Below are 25858 nucleotides of genomic sequence, written 5' to 3' on the forward strand. Positions count from 1 at the left end.
GATTTTACATAGTTCACATTAATGAATGGGTTACCAATAGTCATAGAGGTTATTTTAAGAGGTCAGTGAAGTCTTCTACCACTTGATTCCTCACCACTCTTGATCCAGGAAAACAACCCCCCCCCCCCCCCCCCCCCCCAAAAAAAAAACAGAATTACCAAATTGCATTAACATTACTCAATTAAATGTATAACAAGGTTATTGGCACTTTTGTGTTAAAGTGGAGTAGCATCTCCTCCAACTCCACACCTTTTCCTGGACAGTGTAGCCTAACATCATAATAAAGCACAGATACATCTGTGTTTTAAAGTAGCCAAGCATTGCAGAATGAAAAGGACTTGTTTGTACTATTGTTTATATATCCTGCAAATTTAACAAAACCTGGATTTTCAGTCCCAGATTGCTTTGTTCCGTGTTTCACAACCAGAACCCTAAAATCTAGCTCCAGTTTCCATTCGGAGTTTTATTGTGACGCACCGTCACAAGAATAACCGGTGTTTGGGTAAGGTGAATATTTACAATAGCAGTAGGTTTGAATTACCAGGTTAGCAAACATTGCGCTCTTTGAGAAAATGGATATCGTTTAAACACACTAACATCGCATGTTAGAATGTAAAACACAGTCGGGTTTTCTCGCTAAAAATCATAGTCTTCACCAGCATGATCTAGCTAGCTAAACTAGCTGCTATTTATGAGCATATTCATTGAGTGGTGTTACGTTAGCTAGCCAGTTAGCGGCACCATTACCCCCATGTCCAAAGATCAAGTCAGAGTTACGTCACTGTATCTGTAAAAGCTAAACTGTATACCAAAGTGATTGAAGCAAAAACCAACAGTGTGCTCACACCACAAACGGATTATTATTCTGTGCCACTGCCTGTCCCTGAAGGATTTGTCCTTTCAAAATAAACAGCTTGGCATAGCAAGATATTTGCCAGCAGTCTAGCCTGCACAGTATTCATAGAGGTGTCATTGTGGATAAAGGCTAACTGCAAGCCTGTCAGAAATACAGTCTTATCACTATAGCAGGGATAGCGTCTATTCTTATGAAAACAATTTCACTTAGCCTATGTTAATTATGAATCTCTCTCAAAATGAACAGGTATTCCAATGTGACCATTGTGTGGCTTGACATGATGAGGATGGACCTTTTATGAGGATAATATTGGTAGCTTTGAGCAGCATAGTCTCCCATCATGTTGCCAGGGGCAGTACGTCACTCAGTCTCTCTGTGGCGCTCTGCTTTGGCCTCTGGCTGCTTCCAGTGTGAGGCAGGGCCAGGTAGATGGCTGCTGAGACAGGTCCTGAGGAGAGCCTACACCTCCACAAGAGCAAGGCAGGCTGCAGCAGGGGACAGTGCCCCTGTGTTTTCCAGAGCCCAAGTGTACAGTGACAAGCTGGCCATAGTGGATGACAGTGGGAGCCACAGCTACAGGGACTTGTATGGCAGTAGTAGGGGCCTGGCTGGGCGTATCAAGGCAGCTCTGGACTGTCCCTCTGGGGACCTGCAGGGGAAGCGCATCTCCTTCCTGTGCGCCAACGATGCCTCGTACACGGTAGCCCAGTGGGCATCCTGGATGTGTGGCGGCACGGCCGTGCCTCTCTACAGGGAGCACCCTCCGTCTGAGCTGGAGTACATCATCTCTGACTCCCAGAGCTCCCTGCTGGTGGCTGGGCAGCCGTACGCAGACACCATGGAGCCCCTCGCCCACAGACTGGGACTGCCCTACCTGCAGCTGCCCCCCACCTCCAGCCTCAGCTCCCTGCTGGAAACCCCAGAGAACCAGCCTGAGCCTGGCATCACAGACTGGGCCCAGCGTCCTGCCATGATCATCTACACCAGCGGCACCACAGGCAGGCCCAAAGGGGTTCTCCACACTCACAGCAACATTCAGGCCATGGTAAATTGATTATTCAGTTGTTATATGCATGAATTGTGAGCATAAGATGAATACTATTGTTATTCTGTATACTGCTTTTTATCATAATGATGTACTGAGGCATGTTGAATATTTGATCAGTCTGAAGGTTGGACTGAATTTTGAAAGTTAAACTTCAGCTTTTTTTTCATTACTGATACTAACCAGGTTTCGATCCAACCTTTTCAGGGCTCCTGAGTGGTGCAGCAGTCTAAAGCACTGCATCTCAGTGCTTGAGGCGTCACTACAGACACCCTGGTTCGAATCCAGGCTGTATTACAACCGGCCGTGATTGGGAGTCCCATAGGGCGGCGCACATTTGGCCCAGCGTCGTATGGGTTTGGCCGGTGTAGGCCATCATTATAAATAAGAATTTGTTCTTAACTGACTTGCTTAGTTAAATAAAATAACAATTTAGAGTAAAGTACGTATCGGATAAAAGAATGTCATGACAGTCCTGATGGAAACATAATATTTTTCGGGAAACCTTCCAAACATCGACAAAACAAAATACGCTAGACAAGGTGTCGGTAAAATGAATAATGCAATAAATGTAGGTGGAAACGCTGATTAAATATTGATATAATAATAATCAGCATATCAAAGTAAACTTAGAGTCACGTGAGGACATGTTGTGTGGTCCTCCCACTACAACTCGTTGGGAAACCATGCAGTTTATAAAGCTTCAGGTGAAATAAGTTATGATGAACTTCACAGGGTGGTGAAAGTGCAAGGTGATGAGCTTGATGCTGCTTTCAATGCTAAATATCGAGGGTCTTATTCTTCTGACATGATCACCGGAGCTTGGCTGCCGGTTGACAAATCAAAATAAATATCGCTCTTTTTTCCATAATCTCATCGTGTAGGCTATAACGCAAAATGTTTTGAGACAACTGTCAGTAGAGTTGAAAATGCAATGGAAACCCATTTAACTTTATTTTTATTTGGTACATGGAAATTTAACCGCAAAAAAAATATGTTTATATGTATAAGTATTTTTGAATATATTCGCATGAACACCTGTCGCCAATTGGATGGAAACGTAGTTAATGTTAGTATTTTTTAAATGTTTTATTTCCTGGTGTCTGTACTGCGAACATCAGAGAAGTATTAATAGGGTTTCTGCTGAGACAGTTTTCTGTAGCCCAGTGGTAGTACGTAAGGGTGGGTTGTCGGGGGTTACACATACGATGGACACAGTGTCGTTTTGCTTTTGTTCCACATGAGCTTTCTGAATAATCACCCAAATTATTTCATTACATGGGGCACTTCAGGCTGTGGAGGATTTATTTTGGTACATTTTCAACCAAAATTGACCTGCATGTCCAATAGAGTGGAAAATTACATCACCCTCAATTAAGGAGCTTCATTTGGAAATGACAAGCCCAGGGAGGGAGCTCGGTGAGGGAACACGGAAGAGATGGTTCCTGGAAGGTTGAGCGCTTAGGGACACTATCCATTCCCTCTGCTCCTTCCAGCTGTCTGGCCCTGCTCACTAAAGACAGGGGTTTACTCTCTTCTTGCACGGTGGTTACATTCATAATTATGTTTGATAAGGAGTGAAAGAAACCTTCAGGCAGGACCACCATGAAAGCTTTTGAGTGAGCTACCCATCATTATATAGAAAGGAAATGTCCAAAGAACTGGAAGGAAAACATTGTATGCCCTAATAGCTCAGTGGATCTCTCATGTCTCCCTCTCTCCCAGGTTCAGGGTCTGGTGTCAGAGTGGGGCTGGTCCAGAGATGATGTCATCCTTCACACCTTGCCCCTGCACCACGTCCACGGCATCGTCAACAAGCTGCTCTGCCCTCTCTGGGTGGGTGCCACCACCGTCATGCTGCCTACCTTCCAGCCTCAGAAGGTACATTGCAACTATAGTACACTACTACTTCTAACATGTTGTTTCAGTTGACTCCCACCTCATGTCCTGTCTGTGTGCTGTCAAGTATTCTACTGCAGCCTGCCTTGTGTGTGTTAGCAGTAAGTAGTGCTCTGTAAGGGACTTGCGGGGATCCACTCCACAGACCTGTACAATGGAGACACACCGGGGTGGGAGGCGGGTGGGGAGTAGACAGGGGCTGCTGTTCAACCTTATCGGCTAGTTGTCAGCAATTGGCGCTAATTGTAGCAGGGTTGCTGTGCTGAAAGCACCGGGCCGGTAGTGTCAATAACAGAGCCTGGAGCTGAGCTGACATGGACAGGTCCATGATGCCCCCTCTGCCTCATCCCGCCGGGCCGCTGGGGGTCAGGAGTAGAGGCAGCCAGGCAGGCAGGCAGGCAGTGCTCCCCCCCAGACTGTCACACTAAGCGTTTGGGGCTGGGTGATGGATTGCCCTGTGTGGCTTTGTATCTGACCACGCCAACTCACAGCACAGGCTTTAGAGCCAGATCAATCGATGAGGTGACATTGAAGGATGATAGTGCTTGTTTGGAGGGGTGGTGGTGGAGTAGGTAAGGGGGGTGGTGTCAGAGGGGTTTTAAGGTCTAGGAGAACTTAATGGGAGTCAAGGGTATGATTGACAGGTAAGGGCTGTAGAGGACAACCAATAAAGAGGAGGTTTACTGTAGTATCAGAGCATTTCACTTTCTTTGTACCTCACCTGACCTTGTGTACAAAATAGACAGCATACGCTTTGCTCTCATCCCTAAGGACGCCTTGTAGATTTTTCTTTCATTTTCTTGAAGTCATGATGAGATACAAATCAATATACTGTAATATATTAATGTAGCTCCAGGCTTTTTCTGAGTGACTGTCTAATAGACCGGTTTGACATTTTACTGAGAGTACACTATATGTACAAACCTTGTCGACACCCCTTCAAATGAGTGGATTTGGCTATTTCATCCGCACCCGTTGCTGATAGGTGTATAAAATCGGGCACACAGCCATGCAATCTCCATAGACAAACATTGGCAGTGGAATGGCCTTACTAAAGAGCTCAGTGTCTTTCAACCTGGCACCATCATAGGATGCCACCTTTCCAACAAGTCAGTTCGTCAAATTTCTGCCCTGTTAGAGCTGTCCCAGTCAACTGTAAGTGCTGTTATTGTGAAGTGGAAACATCTAAGAGCAACAACGGCTCAGCCACAAAGTGGTAGACCACACAAGCTCACAGAACAAGACCGCTGAAACATGTACTGTAGCGTGTAAAAATTGTCTGTCCTTTGTTGCAACACTCACTACAGAGTTCAACACTGCCTCTGGAAGCAACATCAGCACAAGAAATGTTAGTATGGACTTTCATGAAATGGGTTTCCATGGTCGAGCAGCAGTACGTACACAAGCCTAAGATCACCATGCGCATTGCGAAGCGTCGGCTGGAAAGGTGTAAAGCTCGCCGCCATTGGACTCTTGAGCAGTGGAAGCGCATTCTCTGGAGTGATGAATCACACGTCACAATCTGGCAGTCCGACAGACGAATCTGGGTTTGGCGGATACCAGGAGAACACTACTTGCCCAATGCATAGTGCCAAATGTAAAGTTTGATGACATTCCAGACGGTTCTGTGCTTCCAACTTTGTGGCAACAGTTTGGGGAAGGCCCTTTCCTGTTTCAGCATGACAATGCGCCCGAGTTCTATACAGAAATGGTTTGTCGAGATCGGTGTGGAAGAACTTGACTGGCCTGCACAGAGCCCTGATCTTAACCCCATCGAACACCTTTGGGATGAATTGGAATGCTGATTGCGAGCCTAGCCTAATCGCCCAACATCAGTGCCTGACCTCGCTAATGGTCTTGTGACTGAATGGAAGCAAGTTCCCACAGCAATGTTCCAACATCTAGTTGGAAGCCTTCCCAGAATAGTGGAGGCTGTTATAGCAGCAAATGGGGGACCAACTCCATATTAATGCCCATGATTTTGGAATGAGATGTTCGACGAGCAGGTGTCCACAGACTTTTGGTCATGTAGTGTATGATAATTGTGAAAAATCCATGCATTATTGCCTCTAATGGACATACCTGTGGTTGGAACTAGATGAAGGATAACCAGTACAGACCAGGAGACAGAGAAGGGAGGCTAGACATGGACATTGAGTGCTGACTGACTGAGGTAGTGTGTGTTTGTGTGTGCAGGGCTTTTTCTGGATCATAATGGGGCATAGCTGGTGGGTGTGGTTGCGATCCGGAAATTTTAGAGGCCCTCTTGTAGGCCAGGCCGCAGTGACAAAATGTATCTGTTTAAAGCTAATTTCCTGCAATTCTACACATCTTACCTTTGGGCTGAGAGAACATTTGAGGTTGTAAAGCTAATTTCCTGCAATTCTACACATTTCACCATGGCTAATGCTATCTGAGTGACTCAAACATGATAACAAAATCAATGGGGGCCCCATGCCATGAAAAAAACACTCCTGAATGCATCATTGCATAACATTTTTGATTCTCCCTGACTGTCTAGCTTTTATTTTGGTGATTGTTAGTTCTCAAAGATGATCTTATTTAAGAATATATAGGTCTGTCTTTTCTACATTCTTTATGTCTGGTTTTAGTTGTTTAAGTTTACTCTGAAAACATTTTTCCATCCCGAATATATATATATATATATATATATATATATATATATATATATATATATATATATATATTTTTTTTTTTATTGCTGGTGGGTGGGAGGAGCTATTGAAGGATGCGCTCATTGAAATGGAATGGTGTCAAACATGTGGAAACCACATTTATTCCATTCCAGCCATTACAATAATATATAAACAGTTGAAGTCGGACGTTTACATACACTTAGGTTGGAATCATTAAAACTCGTTTTTCATCCACTCCACAAATTTCTTGTTAGCAAACTATAGTTTTAGCAAGTTGGTTAGGACATCAACTTTGTGCATACAGACAGATTATTTCACTTATAATTCACTGTATCACAATTCCAGTGGGTCAGAAGTTTACATCCAAAATGATGTCATGGCTTTAGAAGCTTCTGATAGGCTAATTTACATAATTTGAGTCAATTGGAGGTGTACCTGTGGATGTATTTCAAGGCCTACCTTCAAACTCAGTGCCTCTTTGCTTGACATCATGAGAAAATCAAAGAAATCTCCCAAGACCTCAGAAAAATAATTGTAGACCTCCACAAGTCTGGTTCATCCTTGGTAGCAATTTCCAAATGCCTGAAGGTACCACATTCATCTGTACAAACAATAGTACGCAAGTATAAATACCATGGGACCACGCAGCCATCATACCACTCAGGAAGGAGATGCATTCTGTCTCCTAGAGATCAATGTGCTTTGGTGTGAAAAGTGCACATCAATCCCAGAACAACAGCAAAGGACCTTGTGAAGATGCTGGAGGAAACAGGTACAAAAGTATCTACAGTGGGGCAAAAAAGTATTTAGTCAGCCACCAATTGTGAAAGTTCTCCCACTTAAAAATATGAGAGAGGCCTGTCATTTTCATCATAGGTACACTTCAACTATGACAGACAAAATGAGAAAAAATAATCCAGAAAATCACATTGTAAGATTTTTAATGGGGGGGGGGGGGGACAAAAATGCAATTTCAGAATGTAGGGGGGACATGACCCACCCCGTCCCCAGTAACAGTTGCGCCCCTGGTTTTAATATATTATCATTAGCAATGGGTATATAAAAAAAACGGACTTAATTAACTTACAGTGTGAGGTGAAGAAAAAATTACTTCGAAGCTCAACTTAATAGTGATTGACCTGGGGAGTTAAGACAATCAGACATCCCCAAATGGGCACTTTCCTTCTTTTCCCCGCAGCAGGCCAGGTACTTCTATCACGTTGGGGGTGATGAAACAACGGAAGTCCACTCATTTTCAATTAAGGAAGCAAAGTGGGCATGGGGACCATTGGGTGATGCGAGCATGGGATGTGAACATGGCCGGAACCACAGTTGGGGAAAGTTGAACTTTATACTAATACTCAGAGAAATCATGTTGCTATTGATCAATCGAAGCTCTCTATAGTTTCCAGCCACTATTGGATTGGCTGTTGATACCTAGCATTACCTAGCCTGCTTGCTAGCACCAACATGAGGGCGAAGCAAGCGTGGCTATCCAAATGTACGTGTTAAAAGGATCTTCGCCACACACTTCTCCCTTCTTGTCTCAACATTTTAAATCATACTCAAGACACATTATCTTCACACATATTTTAGTTGCTTTTCACCGACAGCCACAACTCATTGATCAACTAGGCCTATTGCCATGTGCGCTGCCCAAATTGCAGGCTTCCCAAATAGGCAGAGGCCTATAAAAGCTTATGATTTGAAACAATCCACAGCAACAAAAAAAAATGAGGAAGTCATGCTTTATGGCGAAGTATTTTGAATGATTTGATTTATTTCTGTATAGACTGTAAATAGGCCTATATAGCCTCATTTTGACAAATGTATTTGCCATTTCTTTCATGTTCTAATGGTTTTCATATCATCTTTATTTTCTTGTCCATGCAGAAGCCAAAATCACAATCCCAGTCATATTAACAACCCATCCTCGTTGTTGCATCTTTCGATTTCCCCCTCTAAGTTTCTGAGATTTTCATTCCTGTCACATATGGAACAGCTCTCATCAGGTGAACTGTTTAGAATGGTGTTTTCCCACTAATTGCATTTTGGCAAATATTTTATTGGCTTCTTCATTACAGGAATTGCATGTTCTGTTCAGATGAATTACCATAATCTAAATGTGATTTATTTCGTTCTGAGCACAGTGGGTGGACACCCTAATTGGTTACACAACCAATTCATATGGGTCGTGTAAATTTCTCAAATGGCCAGTAAATTAAAATCTTCCCGGTCACGTTGTCCGGCGCAACATGTTCCTAACGGAAACCCTAGTGTGTCTGTGTGAGTGGATGGAGGGATGGTTGGAGGTCCCTGTGCATGACTGTCTCTGACCCCAGAGGAAGGAAGGAGTGCTCTGCTCGGTCGATCAAGCAGAGGAGTGGGTGTGTGGCTCTAGCAGGCCCCCAGTGTCCGGTCTGGAGCGTGAAATGTCGAGCTCTGCTGGTCGGTACCAAAAGCCCTGGTCTGCCTTAAAAAGCCTATGTAAATTATGATCGCCCCTACGGGGAATTATTTTTCGCAAATTCGCAACAAATCAAGATATTTTTATATTCTGACTACTACATTTGTCATCACATAGGATCACGTGCTGACAGTGTTGCCATCTTAGCGACTTTGTCGGTGTATTTAGCGAGTATTCAGACCCCTCTAGCGACACATTTTCCAAAAAATCGACTATCGACAAATCTAGCAACTTTTTGTGGTGTTATTGGAGATTTTTGGAGACTCTGACGTGAAAGCATGTATCGTTCTTACTCTTCTCAACGTGGGCCCCACCCTTGTCCCAAAGCACCCACAGGCGGCCCAGTCCTTGCGCAGCAGTCCCTCCCAGCTGCAGTCAGAGCAGGAGATGTTCACCCCTGCTTTCTCAGACTCTACTGCTGCTACCCACTTCAAAGTGCACAGAAATGGTGTTCTAGCACCATACTTTCTGAAAAAGTTAGTTGCGGATGTGGGTGACCAGCATTTCAGCCTCCTCCTCGATGAGTCCACGGATGTAAGTGTTTCTAAGTACCTGGGGGTTGTGATAAGGTACTTTAGTGACACCAAGCAGACAATTGTATCAACATTTCTGGGGCTTGTTGAGTTGGAGGGAGGAGATGCTAAATCTATGCCCGTGCTGTTGTGGCTTTCCTCAAGAAGTGTTGTCTTAAAAAAGAGAAACTCCTGGGGATAGGGACTGACAATGCCTCTGTTATGACGGGGATTAACAATGGGGTCCATAAAGTGCTGAAGGAGGAGTATGGCCTCAAAGATCTGGTTCTTATTCGCTGTGTGCGCCACTCTCTGCAGCTTGCTGTAAGTCATGCTTCCAATGACACCATCCCTCTTAGTGTGGGGTACTTGGTACGAGAGACTTATAACTGGTTTTCAGTGTCTCCAAAGCGCAGGGAGGCCTACAAGGCCATATATGAGACCATCAACTGTGGGGGGAAACCTTTACAGATAACCAAGGTGTGTGCCACATTTTGGCTCTCCATTGAACCTGCAGTTTCACGTATTTTGGACCAGTGGGAGGAGCTTAGGCTGCATTTCACAGTCACCAAGTCCAGTGAACACTGCAACATGGCTGAGGTTTTATACTCCATGTACAGGGATCCTCAAAACATATTGGATCTGACTTTTTTGAGGTCAGTGCTGGGTGAGGTACAGTTGACCATCAAGGCTTTTGAGGGAGAGCAAATAGATCCTCTTAAGCTACTTGACAGCTTGGTTAGCCTGATCAAGTCTGTGAGCAGCAGGGTGCTGAATCCACTGGCAAATGTTGATGTACTCAAAGGGCCAATAGATGGATACATCAGTCCCAATCCGTACCTTGGTTACCTTTTTGAGTCTAAGGCAGCTGAGCTCCACCTTGCGCCTGAGGATGAAACAATGTCCAAAAGCGCCGTGTAGCCTTCACCATCCCCATCACTAATGAGTTGAGGGTGAGACTGCCGGACAACATCGAAGCATTGCAGTACATGTCAGTTTTCAATGTGGAGGAAACTCTAAAGCACAATAAGAGCCCTGGAGAAATAGAAAAAAATAGCTAAGCTCCTTGGCTACTCCTCTGCAGAGATAGACAAGATTGTCCAGCAATGGCGTGCCATCCATCTTAGTAAATGGAATGAGACAAAAAACACACTGGGCTTCTGGAGTGAGATTTGGAAGTTCAGGGATGCAGCTGAAATCAACCCGTTTCAAGAACTTGCCATGGCTGCTGTGTCTGTGTTGTCATTGCCACACTCGAATTCTGAAGTCGAGAGAGTATTCAGCCAGATGAGAGTGGTAGAAAGCAAACTTAGAAATCGGATGTCCTTGCAGACCCTTAACTCTATCCTGTACATTCGATATGGACTGAAGCTGTCTGGTGAGGCTTGCTATGAGCACCAGCTGCCTGATAATGTTTTGCAGCTTTTTGGCACATCAGCTGCTTACTCATTTAAGTCAGCTCCCTCAGTTGCTGAACCTGCCATAGAGAGCCCTGACGAAAATGACGATGGCCCACTCTTTCTGTGAGCCAGCACAGCCTGTGTGTGTATGGAGGGGGGTCTGAAAAGAAAACAATTAACCTGAATTAGGGCCAGATTAGTTTAATTTTCTCACATTGCCATTGACAGTTTTTTTCTATTGTCTCTTTTTGGTCCATTTAGATTGTTAATGTAGATTTTATACAAAAAAAATGTTATGGTTAAAAATGTTCATGTTTTACTGTGACTTGTTGTAGGCTCCTAAGTGGACCATAAGGTTAAAAACCAAACCAAATTAAGAAAACAAAACAAAAAAACAGAAATCAAAAAAATGTAATTAAATTACAAATTAAATTAAAAAACGAAGTAACTCCGCCAGAGTGTCTCTTTTGGATCACTTTTGCCGGTCCCAAGCCCGAATAAACGAGGAGGGTTGGAATTGTGACATAAAAAAAAACAAGAATCGACAGAAGAAAGTTCATTTGTAGTTCTAAACATATTTAGGGTGTTTTTTACTCACTTTTTGTGTCTCCCACGGCGTTATTCCTCTCTCCTACAGCGTCCATCACAATTACATGCACCTGGCCAATTATGCAAATTAGGTGAAAATGTTATTTAGCGACTTTTAGGACAGCCAATAGCTACTTTCCTTACTGAGGAGTTGGCAACACTGCGGGCTGACACAGACCAATTATGGTCCGACAGGCTATGAGGAGGCTCGCGGCAGGTAGCCTAGTGGTTAGAGCGTTGTACTAGTAACCAGAAGGTTGCAAGATCAAATCCCTGAGCTGACAAGGTAAAAAATCTGTAATTCTGCCCCTGAACAAGGCAGTTAACTCAATGTTCCTAGGCCGTCATTGAAAATAAGAATTTGTTCTTAACTGACTTGCCTAGTTAAATAAAGGTAAAACATATATATTTTTTTAAATGGCATAGACATTAAGGTTGACTCTCTCAGGCAGGATTAAAAGGATTACATCGACCATGATCCTTTGCTAGTTATGGTCACTTTAACCATGATTCTTAGCGATTTTTTTGGGGGGTGCCATTCAGCCTCATTCAGCAATATGGCACGCTTTAAATACTTCTGGCTTCGTGCGCCATCGGGAGATTTCCATAGGAATACGTGGATGACGTCAGTGCTAGCACTATCTACTGGTTGTAATGTCAGTGGGCTCCAGCCATGAGTACAGTAGGAGAGATAACAGAACATACCAGGACTGGAATCATGGACCAGAGGCCAGGAGAGCAGAGGACTTGAGGTTAATGACTGAGAGTTCATGATCCATCCTCACACAACTGAACTGACTGCAGCATTATGTGGTGGTGGTGGAGAAAAGGTATTGACTACAGGGCTAGTAGAGAGTAGCTGGGTGCTGCTGGGTTAAGGGCTGTTTGGGATGCAGGCTGCAGCCGAGGGTCTCCAACATACACTCCCCCAGGTGGAGGGCAGCTCTTTGACGGACATAAATTGGCTTTTCCCCCCTCCTGAGTGGCTGCTGGGGGAAGCGCTCCACTGCGCTTGATCGACACGGCCCAGAATGCCCAGAACAGACACAGGAAATAATATTCCCCTCTGAACCCCGCTATCTAGTCTGTCCGTGTGTGCGCGTGGTTGTGGATGTTTGTGGCTGAGCAGATAGATAAAGTTTTGTGAGTTTGTGTGAATAGATGGGTCTCTGTGGGATAGTCCACACTTCTGCCTGTTTATTTAGTACATCATTTTTAAACCTTCATCTATTTTGATATTGCAATATTTAGAGCTTGATGAAGGGAAGAGGAGCGACGAAGCAGATAAGTTGAGAAGGGGGAGAAAGCTTAAGGGAGTAGGAAGTAGAAGAGGGTGAGTTAAGAGGACAGGGAGGAGGGGAAGTTGAGAAATTGGTGGCAGATGAGGAGGGAATCTGTGTGGGGGGGTGATGGAGTGAGGGACAGACAGAGGAAGACTGATAAGAGTAGGGGCAGTGAAGCAGGAAATTATGAAATGGAGAGAGTGAGAGTGTGTGAGAGAGGGAGGGAGAATGAGGAAGAATGAGGGAGGAGGTTCTAGGAGGGAGAGACGTGCACATGCCTCCCAAGGGGGACAGAGCCAAGGAGAATCTGTCGTTCACCTTCAATTAATTCACACTGTCCTCCCACTGTGTGTTGGGGGTGCAGCCAGGCGTGCCGGGGGTGTGTATGAGGGACTCGTAATATCTGGGGTGTTTGTGTTTGTATGTGTGCATACTGTGTAAGTAGCTTTGTCTTTGCGTGAGTGTATGCGAGGCGCTTATGTATAAATGTGTAGCCATGTATCAGTTATTCTCTGTTTATGTGCATCCGTCTCTGTACGACTGAGAAATAGGAGGAGGAGGAGGGCGACTGCCCCTGGGCTCCTTCACAAATGCTCTTGGAACACATTTGTAAAAAAAATATATATAAAAATACATGTAAAAGGTATTTTTAAAAGGCAAACGTGACCCACCGTTACGACTGACCTCAATAACATTCCTGTTGAATTCCTCTCTAAGAAGCTGTTAGACTGACCTTTGCCGATCCTGTCAACGTTTTTGTAATAAACTCGCCTGTTGACAGTTTTCATCTTTAGCCAGGCCCTCGCCTCGCTCTTCATTCACTGTAAATAATGTACACACAATACCATGGCACCCTATCCATCTGCTTTACATATTGTGATCTGGATGTGATGGTTTTGTTGGCATTAATATGGGATGGCTAATCAATCTACGCACAATGTAAGAGACTGTTTCTGACTCCCTCCCTCCCCCTCAGGTATGGGAGGTCCTGCTCAGCTCCAAGGCTCCTATGGTGACTGTGTTCATGGCTGTTCCAACCATCTACTCCAAGCTGATCCAGCACTATGAGCAGCACTTCACCCAGCCACGCGTCCAGGACTTTGTCAGGGCTGCCTGCAAGGAGAGAATCAGGTAACAAGAGCCTTGTAGTCTACTTATACTAGTGTCAATACCACAGGAAAGGAGTAGACCACAGGAAAGCAGTGGGACGCGGTAGATGGAATAGAGTTATAAACTCTATATAAAGCCTAGCACTTATATTACCTCAACCTAAAGTTGCAAAGCTACCGGTAATTTACCAAAGTGACCTGAATCTTCTGTGATTTCGGTAATTAACAGAACATTTAAGGTAACTTTGATCATGTATAATTCAATTATTTTTTTTATTTTTTATGTTCATATAAAGTATACATGTTTTTATGCTTCTAGCAGATAGACCATTTGGTTCAAGAGAAAATGGCCTAATTAATGAAAAAAGCATCTAATCAACAATGGAATTGTTTTTAAATGAACTCTGCAACTCTTGAAACTATTTACTTTTTTCACAACTGCCACCAGTTTGGCGCCAAAACATTTACAACAAAGACATATTGACATAGTAAAATAAATAAATATTCCTGCTGAAACCCCCTCTGATTTGGCCTTGATTTTCGATAAGAAATGCAGCGGCACTGACTGAAACAAGCCAAACAAGGGTTGGGTGTGGTTTAATGGAGGTGTCAAGGTGTGTGGTTTAATGGAGGTGTCAAGGGGTGTGGTTTAATGGAGGTGTCAAGGTGTGTGGTTTAATGGAGGTGTCAAGGGGTGTGGTTTAATGGAGGTGTCAAGGGGTGTGGTTTAATGGAGGTGTCAAGGGGTGTGGTTTAATGGAGGTGTCAAGGGGTGTGGTTTAATGGAGGTGTCAAGGGGTGTGGTTTAATGGAGGTGTCAAGGGGTGTGGTTTAATGGAGAGGTCAAGGGGTGTGTTTTAATGGAGCGTCAAGGGGTGTGGTTTAATGTAGGTGTCTTTGTGTGTTTGCAGGTGACAAGTGTTTGTACATTCACTCTGCCAAAACAGTACACAGTTGCAGTCACTCACCTTTCTAGATAACTTGAAACAGTCAAACCAGGTCTTGAAGTCGCCTAGGTTAGCTTGTACTAGACAACTTCTTTCTCCAATTAGCTTCAGCCGGCTGGTGTGCGACCGTGGCAAAGTAGGTTTGACATTGGATAGCCTATCTGTGGGGCTAGTTAGGGACCTTAAAATAAATTACACAATGTGAGTAGGACAAAATTATCATGTTGCACATTAAATGCTTTCAATATTGTCTATGAATTTCTACAATTTAAAGTTGGTTTGAGGTTTTGTCATTTTAAAATATTGTCCAATGTACATTGTGTAATTTACTGATGGTCCTCCACTAGCCCCATAGGGAACGTCAAACCAAATTGGCCATGGGCATTATGATTGGGTCGCGTGCAGCTGCTCTCCGAATGAATGATTACTTGCGTGCTGTGGGCATTTGGGCAAGATTAAAATAAACCTAAGGAAAACTGGTATAGTAGCCTTCATTACGTGAGATACCATTTTATCCCATATTCTCGCAAATCTCTGTTTTGGATGAGACTGACTTTATGACCAAAATGATCCTATTTACACTTTGTAGTCAATTTTGACACTGGAATAAATATTTCTGACTCCTCAATGCCACTTGGGCCGTTTTCAAAGCGTTTAAGACTAATGGCTTTTTCATTTATAAAAATAGGCCGCCAGTTGGGGAATTCTGGGATAAAGTTTTACAGCTTTGTCAAATTTTAGTTGTTGTTGAAAATCATCTTATTTGTTTATTTGACATGTGATAAGGCCACACAGAAAGCCAGAGATCATTAGACACCTGTAATGATCTGAAGTACTCCAAAAGGCCACTAGATGTCATCTTGTAAAATTCACCCAAAAACTTGAAAGTCACCAACATTCTGGTAGTTGACTAGTAAACAGTAATATACCCTCCCTTTGCAACCCTACGCCAACCTGAAGCTACTCCAGTCAATGCTAAGGGCATTGAAAAGAGATGGCTTCATCAGAGCCTGGGGCTTTACTGAGTGTGACCCAGACTGGCCCCTCTGTCCCCAGGCTGATGGTGTCTGGCTCGTCCGCCCTGCCCCAGCCCACCCTGCTACGCTGGGAGGAGATCACAGGACACACCCTGTTGGAGCGCTACGGCATGACAGAGATAGGCATGGCCCTGTCCAACCCCCTGAAGGGGCCTCGCATCCCAGGTACACACACACACACACACACCATTGACCACCACCATTTTCCTTTGTACAGTGATGTCATAACCTCACACACATCCAGAAACTGTATGACAGTGAGACTGTCTTTAATTCATATTACAACATGCAGACAGTCGTTAGGCTCTGTTGGAGCGCTGTCTTTTTGCCCTGTCTGACAGTTGTCTCAGTTGTCTGAGGAACATGGTGTTGATCAGACTATTTCTGTCTGGTTTACCTATGTTCTTATTCCAGGTGGTTTAGTATCAAAGCTCAATGCTGTTGTTGATGTTTCTGGTTCCATCCTCCGGTGACTGGAGGGTTGTGTTCCTTTCTTCAGTCTTTCCATTCCCCTTCTTGTCTTTTGAGTGGAGGATCTTCAAAGCAGCGGTATGACAAGGCAGGCTAATTTGACTGTCTGTAGCCCAGCTAATGCGGTCTCTGTTGTTGTGAGCGCCTGTTTGAAATAAAGAGGCAGGCTCTATTTAATCCTGGGAGGTGGTTATTAAGACCAGCTCTGAGACGCTGCGGTCGCATCGACGTCTTTCCAGCAGCAGTCTATGAGACGCTTGTGGAAGAGCGCATGTGATGCCGTCGCCTTTTTAAAGTAGGTTAAACAAATCAATAACAACCACAGAGCTCTCAGAAAAGAACACTCTTCCTCCACGGCACGCCGCCCCTTCAAAACAACTGTCAACTGTTAACCAATCAAATAGTGTTTTATTATGAATTTATTTATGACAATCTATTGAAGACATGTATTGTTATTTTATGAGTGAGTATACACACAGTTGTGTAATAATACAAGAATAATGGTCATATTTGTATCGTGTTGGTGGTTGTAATTTGATTCATGTTTGGCTTCACACTGAGGAGCAGGCTATACCCTGTATTTTTTCTTTCATCCTGTTTCCCCCCCCTTCTTTTGTTTCCCCCCTCTAACACCAGCCCTGGCAGGAGACACATGTCCCCTTTCAGCAGAATGACTTTGAGCATCTCAACCTCCACCCTTTCACTTCACACCCTTTCCCCCCTCCCCCTTCTCTCCTCTCCCCTCTCCATCCCACTTTCTCCCTTCCCTGTGCTTTGTGTTTAGGGGAGGTTGTGGGGAGGTTGTTGGGGGGTTTGAGCAGCAGTGCTCCAGCAGGGCACCAGGGGGCGCAGGGCTGTCAGCTCCCCAGGGCAGTCCAGAGAGAGCACAGTGTGAAGGAAGACTGCTGAATTATGCATGGGGAAGGCAGGCGTGGAGCTGCACCGCACACAGCTCTCTGCTCCTCTCCCTCCCTCCATCCTCTCCTTTTCCTCCTCCTCTCTGCCTGGCTGGTCTCATTTGAAAACTCTAGCTGGCAGGTTGTGTGTGTGGCTGGCTGGCTGGCTGGCATGGCTGATGCTGCAGTCGTAATTAGAGGTTCAGATGGGCCCACTGATGGAGCCTTGTTAATGGGCCTCTGTGCAGTCAGGGGAGCCATTGTGTTTCTGACAGGGCTGTCGCCACAGGGCCGGCTACATTCCACTACACATACACCACACACACACAATTTACACACACACACACACACACACACACACACACACACACACACACACACACACACACACACACACACACACACACACACACACACACACTCCTACTGTATATCTGTAAAGCTATATTAATTCAACTCTGCTTTAATAGGCGTGAAGAAAAGGGCAGTAATGAGGACGTCAGCATAATAAGATGTTATCTTATTCCTAATACCACTGGAATGTTGTTGTTGTTATTGTTTGAATTGATTATTTTTGAGGGCTGCTGTTGGGTGTATCATTTCATTAGTCTTTTCCAGCTGTCACTCAATGACCTTATGCCCCTCTCAATGCTGTCCTCATTCCCCTGCATGGTTAGTAATTGTTCCCTGTGTGTAATGTGGGTAGAACACGGCTCTGTAATATTCCTGTCTTCTATTTAGAGTTTCTAGTCACTCGTTTAGCCCTCGTCCCCTTTTTGTAATTCCCCTCCAGTCTTTCTGTTCTGCCTGTAGCCTTTGAAGTGGCAGTCAATCTCAATTCTCAGTAAAGTAACGGTGACCTGAATGCTACATGGCTCCAAAATATGTCTGGCCACCCTCCTGAATGGAGAGGAAAAAGCGAGGGAGACAGAGAGGGGAAGAGAGAGAGAGATTGCTCGGGCTCAAGTATAAATGGATTTTGGTTAGTTTTGTGATTGAGGAGAGAAAGCTCTTTTTATCACCCCCGTCGTTGGCAGCTTTCTGCTGTGTTTGGAAGGTGAGGAGGAATGAGGACACGCTGACGATTACCCAGCACACTGGGAAACAACCCCGGGAGAAAAACTAAAAGACAGGGACCGAGATGGACGTCATCCTGTTACACAAAAACAACTCAAATGAAGGGGACGGTGGCAGGAGGGATAGGACAGGAAGTGACTTTCGAGAGAAGACAGAGATAAACTAGGCTGGTCTGGTTTTGAAACAATGGGAAGATAGTTTGTATCTCTGTGTTTCTCGCTCTGCTGATGAAGTGGAAATGGAGTGTGTTTGATTGGCATTGCCAATCAGGGCTAAAGTTGATTAGATACATTTGAAGCAGGGAGTTATTTTGTAATTATGGCCTGTCTGCCCTGTTCTTTATTGGGAGAGCAGTGGCCTGTGAAATGACATGGCCCACAGTGTCACACAGAGAGCAGGCTGCACAAAGGTTTCCTTCTCTTTTGGCGGTGGCAGTCATTAGAGCTTATCTCTCTATAGGTCACACAGACAGAAGGAGAAAATGCCTCAGGAGAGAGGAATCTGTGTGCATTCATATGTGTTAGTGGTCACATGTAGGAGAAGGATTGTCATTAAATCACTATATTTTTATTTGTATTTGTCGATGCAAATATTTTGGGGGTGAAAATGGTTTTATTTACAACCATTAGCATTAATTGTGATAGTGTAATTAGTTCCATTTTGTATACATGATGTGATTATTTACCGTTGTTTGTGTGTATGTGTGTGTGTGTGTGTGTGTGTAGGTGCAGTCGGTGTCCCTCTTCCAGGAGTGGAGGTTCGCATTGTCATGACGAACGCAACCAGCACCACCATCGCCGAGGGCAACAGCAGAGAAACTCAGGTATTCAGCAGTCCGAAACACTCACATCCAGAGATACAGTAGGACTCCCAGATTCTGTGGAAAAATATCTGTCTAAATAGTGTATTCATGTTGTTAAAAAGCATATACAGTTAGCATGTCCAGGACCCTGTCTGTCTTAGCCACCCACTGTAGTGTGTGTGTCTGTCTTTAGGTGCGTCCAGGGTTGGAGGGGAAGGAGGGGGAGCTGATGGTGCGAGGAGACCAGGTCTTCACAGAGTACTGGAACAAACCAGAGGCCACCAGGGAGTCTTTCACTGAGGACGGCTGGTTCAAAACGGGTACAGTACACTGTCTGTCAGGAACACACCGTCATCTCATGATTTATTGACTGGTAGCAGCTAAACAGGCTCATAACTTGAGACTAGTGAATGTTTCACATGACCACCAGGTCTGTGGTGGCTGGGGTTCACCATGTTCTCTCTACTTTGCCAATTACACCCAGAACACTGGATGAGGCACGTTGTCAGAACTATGTTTGTCATGACCTCTCTTTCTCCAGGAGCTGTATTTAAACATTTAGGAAGAAGGCGTCTCGCTCCCCTTCAGTGACTGGCTTGTGATAAATGGAGGATGTGTGTTTTTGGTGCTGGGAGGCATTTCTTCTCTCTAAGTGGTTGTGACTCCTCTGTGGGTTGGGGAGAGGAAGAGCAGAGCTGTCAGTGGTGCAGAGGCCGACTAGGCCCTCTCTGGCCCAGTGCATTCCCCCAAGGAGCCCCGCTTTAGTAGAGGGCTACAGGGAGAGAGGAGCTGCCGAGAGAGAGAGAGATGGGCAGGGATAAAGGATGGAGAGAAGTGGGCAGGAAAGAGTGGAGGAGGTACAGATGGAGAGGGAGCTGCAGGGGGAGAGAGGGAGAGAATCAGGGAGAGCTGGCAGGGAGGAAGGAGAGGGGGCTGCAGGGGCAGAGAGGGAGAGAGTCAGGGAGAGCTGGCAGGAAGGAAGGAGAGGGGGCTGCAGGGGCAGAGAGGGAGAGAGTCAGGGAGAGTTGGCAGGAAGGAAGGAGAGGGGGCTGCAGGGGCAGAGAGGGAGAGAGTCAGGGAGAGCTGGCAGGGTGGAGTGGGTTTAATTGGCTTTTAGGGCTGGAAGGACAGAGTTCCAGTGCGCCGCACGCTGCTGTCACACTCCATTAGGCCCACTGGCCAGATAATGAGAGCCAGCACAATCAGCTCCCAGCAGACAAACCAGCCAGCCAGTCAGTCCCATAGCCAGCCACTGCTACTGCCAAGCACCCTGCCTGCTTGCCCCACCCGCCTGACTGCCTGCTCCATCCTACATACAAATGCACATACACACAGTCACACTCACCATCACCTCAGGCAGCCTGCTTGCCATGGCGACCCTGCATCCACCAGCTCCAAAAGCAGCTATATCCTCACTACCAGCCGAGGTTGGTGGGACAAGCTATAGGAGGACAGGCTCATTGTAATGGCTGGACTGGAATTCATGGAACGGAGTCAAACATATGTTGGATTTGTTTGGTACCGTTTCATTTATTCCATTCCAGCCATTACAATGAGCCTGTCCTCCTATAGCTTGTCCCAGCAGCCTCCTCTGCTCACTACAGCACTACTTTACCTTTACTTTGACATACCTTATATGCCCAGGCCTATTCACTATATTCTGCAGCGCCCCCCCCCCCCCCCCCCCCCCCCCCCCCCCCTTGACACTGGAGGTGTTAGGAGTGTCAGATCTGATGTCACCTCATCTGAAGGCTTGTGGCCAGTTCGTATAGTTGAATAGGGAGGCTGGAGAATGTGCGCGGCGGGCCTTACTGTAATGATCAACTCATGACACAGTGTCAGTTTTCACAGTGCTATTCCCTGTCCAGTGCCTGGTTCTTTGTTTGTCACTGTGTGTGATCTTGGCTCTGTTGGTAGGCAGGGTGAAAAGGTGTGAGTTTCAAGACGAGTACTACTTACACTCTCCCTCACTTCCACCGACTTCCTCTCACACTCATACCCTTTTCACCCTCACACCTGCTCCCCGTCTTACACTCTCCCCCTCTCCGCCTGCTCACGTCTCCATCTAACACTCCTCCCTCTCTCCCTCCCTCGCTCCCTTTCTTTACCCTCACCTGAACTAGCTGTCTGTCTCTCACCATCTCCATTTTTAACCCTCTCATCTTCCTATTGGATTTTAAATTTTTTAAATTTGACTAGGCAAGTCAGTTAAGAACAAATTCTTATTTACAATGGCGGCCTACACCGGCCAAACCCAGACGACGCTGGACCAATTGTGCGCCGCCCTATGGGACTCCCAATCACGGCCGGTTGTGATACAGCCTGGATTTGAACCAGGGTGTCTGTAGAAGAGGTTGACCGATTAATCGGAATGGCTGATTAATTAGGGCAGATTTTTCTTAACAATCGGAAATCGGAGGACGCAAGATTTGCAGATTTCTTTTTTTTTTTTTTTACCTTTATAAATACCTTTATTTAACTAGGCAGGTCAGTTAAGAACACATTCTTATTTTCAATGATGGCCTAGGAACGGTGGGTTAACTGCCTTGTTCAGGGGCAGAATGACAGATTTTCACCTTGTCAGCTCGGGGATCCAATCTTGCAACCTCACAGTTTACAACCTTACAACTAGTCCAACGCAATAACGACCTGCCTCTGTCTCGTTGCACTCCACAAGGAGACTGCCTGTTACGCAAATGCAGTAAGCCAAGGTAAGTTGCTAGCTAGCATTAAACTTATCTTATAAAAAACAATCAATCATAATCACTAGTTAACTACACATGGTTGATGATATTACTAGATATTATCTAGTGTGTCCTGTGTTGCATATAATCTGACTGAGCATACAAGTATCTAACTATCTGACTGACCGGTGGTAGGCAGAAGCAGGCGGGTAAACATTCATTCAAACAGCACTTTTGTGCGTTTTGCCAGCAGCTCTTCGTTGTGCGTCAAGCATTGCTCTGTTTATGACTTCAAGCCTATCAACTCCCGAGATGAGGCTGGTGTAACCAAAGTGAAATGGCTAGCTAGTTAGCGCACGCTAATAGCGTTTCAAACGTCACTCGCTCTGAGCCTTCTAGTAGTTGTTCCCCTTGCTCTGCATGGGTAACACTGCTTCGAGGGTGGCTGTTGTCGTTGTGTTGCTGGTTCGAGCCCAGGGAGGAGCGAGGAGAGGGACGGAAGCTATACTGTTACACTGGCAATACTAAAGTGCCTATAAGAACATCCAATAGTCAAAGGTTAATGAAATACAAATGGTATAGAGCGAAATAGTTCTATAATTCCTATAATAACTACAACCTAAAACTTCTTACCTGGGAATATTGAAGACTCATGTTAAAAGGAACCACCAGCTTTCAAATGTTCTCATGTTCTGAGCAAGGAACTGAAACGTTAGCTTTCTTACATAGCACATATTGCACTTTTACTTTCTTCTCCAACACTTTGTTTTTGCATTATTTAAACCACGTTTCATTATTTGAGGCTAAATTGATTTTATTGAGGTATTATATTAAGTTAAAATAAGTGTTCATTCAGTATTGTTGTAATTGTCATTATTACAAATAAATATCGGCCGATTAATCGGTATTAGCTTTTTTGGTCCTCCAATAATCGGTATCGGTATCGGCGTTGAAAAATCAGAATCGGTCGACCTCTAGTCTGTAGTGATGCCTCTAGCACGGAGATGCAGTGCCTTAGACCGCTGCGGCACTCGGGATTTTACCCTGTGTGCTCACCCTTTACCATACACACAGACTCCCTCAGAGAGAGAGGGGTAAGGAGAGAGGACGCAAGAGGACGAGGGAGATGAAGAGAAAAGAACAGGGAGAGCCAAGAGCTCAACATGGTTTCTGTTTGCCTGGCGGTATCTTTAATTGGGTAAGTGTGGCCCTGCTACAGCCTGACTGGCACCTCTATGGATAAGCTGTCACCCTGTTGAGCGCTCACTTTGCGCCCATCTCCACACCACGTTTGTTCCCATTGATTTTCCTCACTTCTCTTTGTGTCAACTCACTCGCTCGGCCTCTCTTCTCTCCTCCAATCTGCCCTGCTTTTAAACGTACTCCTCAGTAGCTCCCTTTCAGCTGTCTGTGTCTGCTAGATTACCTACCAGGGAGGGGGACAGAGTGTGTGTCAGTCTCCTTAACTGGCCAGGGGCTCCAGGCCACCTATTGAGCAGATCATTCTGGTTTAGAGTTACTGACTGTTTGACTGGGTTCTACCATGCCAATGGCCTCCCAAGTATACAGCACTAATGATGAGCCAGTCTCTGGACATGAAACCTGCCTCCACATCCCTCTATCAGGATCTTAACATCCTTTCAACCTTGGGACAACCATGGTGACACACAAGCACCCAGACGGTGTGAGGAATGCTGCCAAGGCCTAACGCCATCATGAATTCATAACCAGCATTGTGGATGGATCGTTATCTTCAACTCCCTCCATAAAATATTGACTGTGGTCAGATTTCTTCTGCCTCTGGTGTTTGTGTGCAGGCTGCCTGCCTGTGTGGTTAGGCTCTAACGAATAAGGTTTTTCCATTGTGCCAATGCAGACCTTAAGACTGTCCCTCGTAAACAAGACCATTCATTTTATTAGCCGTAGCGCTGCGGAGATAGAAATGGAAAGGGGGAGAGGTAGAGGAAGAAAGAGGGAAAGACTGGGAGAAGTGGGGATCAGCTGGTCTCCAGCACTCTAGCAGGACAGCTGACTCTTTTTCCCCAGGAATGGATTATACGCTGAAAAACAATAAATAATTATACCTATCAATAAATAAAGATGACTGGGAGGGAAAGCATTAGCAATTTTCCAAATGCTGCGTGCACATACCTATGAATAATGGAGGGGTGCTAAAAGTTGCCAGTTCTCAGGTAAGCACTGTTTGGGGACTGCACATTAGCCTTGCTGTGCTCGTAATAACAGGCAGGCTTGGGAGTGGGGAGAATGCTAACTGGGTGAGAGGAGAGGAGTGGAGCTCATCTCAGGGCAGAGAGGAGAGTAGAACCTCTCTGCACAGAGCTTCAGAGTATCTGTAGTGAAGAATGGGAGAAAGTATAAATACAGGTGTGCCAAGCTTGTAGCGTCATAGCCAAGAAGACCCAAGGTTGTAATCGCTGCCAAAGGTGCTACAACAAAGTACTGAGTGAAGGGTCTGAATACTTATGTACATGTTTTTTTTTTGTGTGTATCTAAAAAAAACAGTTTTTGCTTTGTCATTATGGGGTATTGTGTGTAGATTGATGAACGGTAAAAACGATTTTTAATCCATTTTTAAATAAGGCTGTAACGTATCAAAATGTGTAAAAAGTCCTTTCCTCATGCACTGTAGATACTGTATATTTGATTTGTTTTATGATACTTGGAGTATATACAGTGCCTTGCGAAAGTATTCGGCCCCCTTGAACTTTGCAACCTTTTGCCACATTTCAGGCTTCAAACATAAAGATATAAAACTGTATTTTTTTGTGAAGAATCAACAACAAGTGGGACACAATCATGAAGTGGAACGACATTTATTGGATATTTCAAACTTTTTTAACAAATCAAAAACTGAAAAATTGGGCGTGCAAAATTATTCAGCCCCCTTAAGTTAATACTTTGTAGCGCCACCTTTTGCTGCGATTACAGCTGTAAGTCGCTTGGGGTATGTCTCTATCAGTTTTGCACATCGAGAGACTGAAATGTTTTCCCATTCCTCCTTGCAAAACAGCTCAAGCTCAGTGAGGTTGGATGGAGAGCATTTGTGAACAGCAGTTTTCAGTTCTTTCCACAGATTCTCGATTGGATTCAGGTCTGGACTTTGACTTGGCCATTCTAACACCTGGATATGTTTATTTTTGAACCATTCCATTGTAGATTTCGCTTTATGTTTTGGATCATTGTCTTGTTGGAAGACAAATCTCTGTCCCAGTCTCAGGTCTTTTGCAGACTCCATCAGGTTTTCTTCCAGAATGGTCCTGTATTTGGCTCCATCCATCTTCCCATCAATTTTAACCATCTTCCCTGTCCCTGCTGAAGAAAAGCAGGCCCAAACCATGATGCTGCCAGCACCATGTTTGACAGTGGGGATGGTGTGTTCAGCTGTGTTGCTTTTACGCCAAACATAACGTTTTGCATTGTTCCCAAAAAGTTCAATTTTGGTTTCATCTGACCAGAGCACCTTCTTCCACATGTTTGGTGTGTCTCCCAGGTGGCTTGTAGCAAACTTTAAACAACACTTTTTATGGATATCTTTAAGAAATGGCTTTCTTCTTGCCACTCTTCCATAAAGGCCAGATTTGTGCAATATACGACTGATTGTTGTCCTATGGACAGAGTCTCCCACCTCAGCTGTAGATCTCTGCAGTTCATCCAGAGTGATCATGGGCCTCTTGGCTGCATCTCTGATCAGTCTTCTCCTTGTATGAGCTGAAAGTTTAGAGGGACGGCCAGGTCTTGGTAGATTTGCAGTGGTCTGATACTCCTTCCATTTCAATATTATCGCTTGCACAGTGCTCCTTGGGATGTTTAAAGCTTGGGAAATATTTTTGTATCCAAATCCGGCTTTAAACTTCTTCTCGGACCTGCCTGGTGTGTTCCTTGTTCTTCATGATGCTCTCTGCGCTTTTAACGGACCTCTGAGACTATCACAGTGCAGGTGCATTTATACGGAGACTTGATTACACACAGGTGGATTGTATTTATCATCATTAGTCATTTAGGTCAACATTGGATCATTCAGAGATCCTCACTGAACTTCTGGAGAGAGTTTGCTGCACTGAAAGTAAAGGGGCTGAATAATTTTGCACGCCCAATTTTTCAGTTTTT

General features: G+C 44.9%; 1 protein-coding gene across 4 annotated transcripts in view; it reads left to right on the plus strand.

Moving 5' to 3' along the window:
• Positions 1 to 460: 460 nt before the first annotated feature.
• LOC139385103 (acyl-CoA synthetase family member 3) overlaps positions 461 to 25858 on the plus strand; it is a 35263-nt gene continuing 9865 nt past the window's right edge. Inside the window, exons 1-7 of one of the 4 annotated variants that reach the window (XM_071130165.1) lie at positions 461 to 502; positions 1103 to 1901; positions 3627 to 3782; positions 13684 to 13838; positions 15820 to 15965; positions 18970 to 19067; positions 19240 to 19366. In XM_071130165.1, coding sequence (XP_070986266.1) covers positions 1197 to 1901; positions 3627 to 3782; positions 13684 to 13838; positions 15820 to 15965; positions 18970 to 19067; positions 19240 to 19366 — 1387 coding nt within the window. In that variant the 5' untranslated portion in view covers positions 461 to 502; positions 1103 to 1196. Of the gene's footprint in view, positions 545 to 1102; positions 1902 to 3626; positions 3783 to 13683; positions 13839 to 15819; positions 15966 to 18969; positions 19068 to 19239; positions 19367 to 25858 lie in introns of all 4 variants that reach the window. The other 3 variants (XM_071130166.1, XM_071130168.1, XM_071130167.1) reach the window with 3 other exon arrangements.

The sequence above is a fragment of the Oncorhynchus clarkii genome, chromosome 26 (assembly GCF_045791955.1).
Source record: "Oncorhynchus clarkii lewisi isolate Uvic-CL-2024 chromosome 26, UVic_Ocla_1.0, whole genome shotgun sequence".
NCBI classification, from domain to species: Eukaryota; Metazoa; Chordata; class Actinopteri; order Salmoniformes; family Salmonidae; genus Oncorhynchus; species Oncorhynchus clarkii.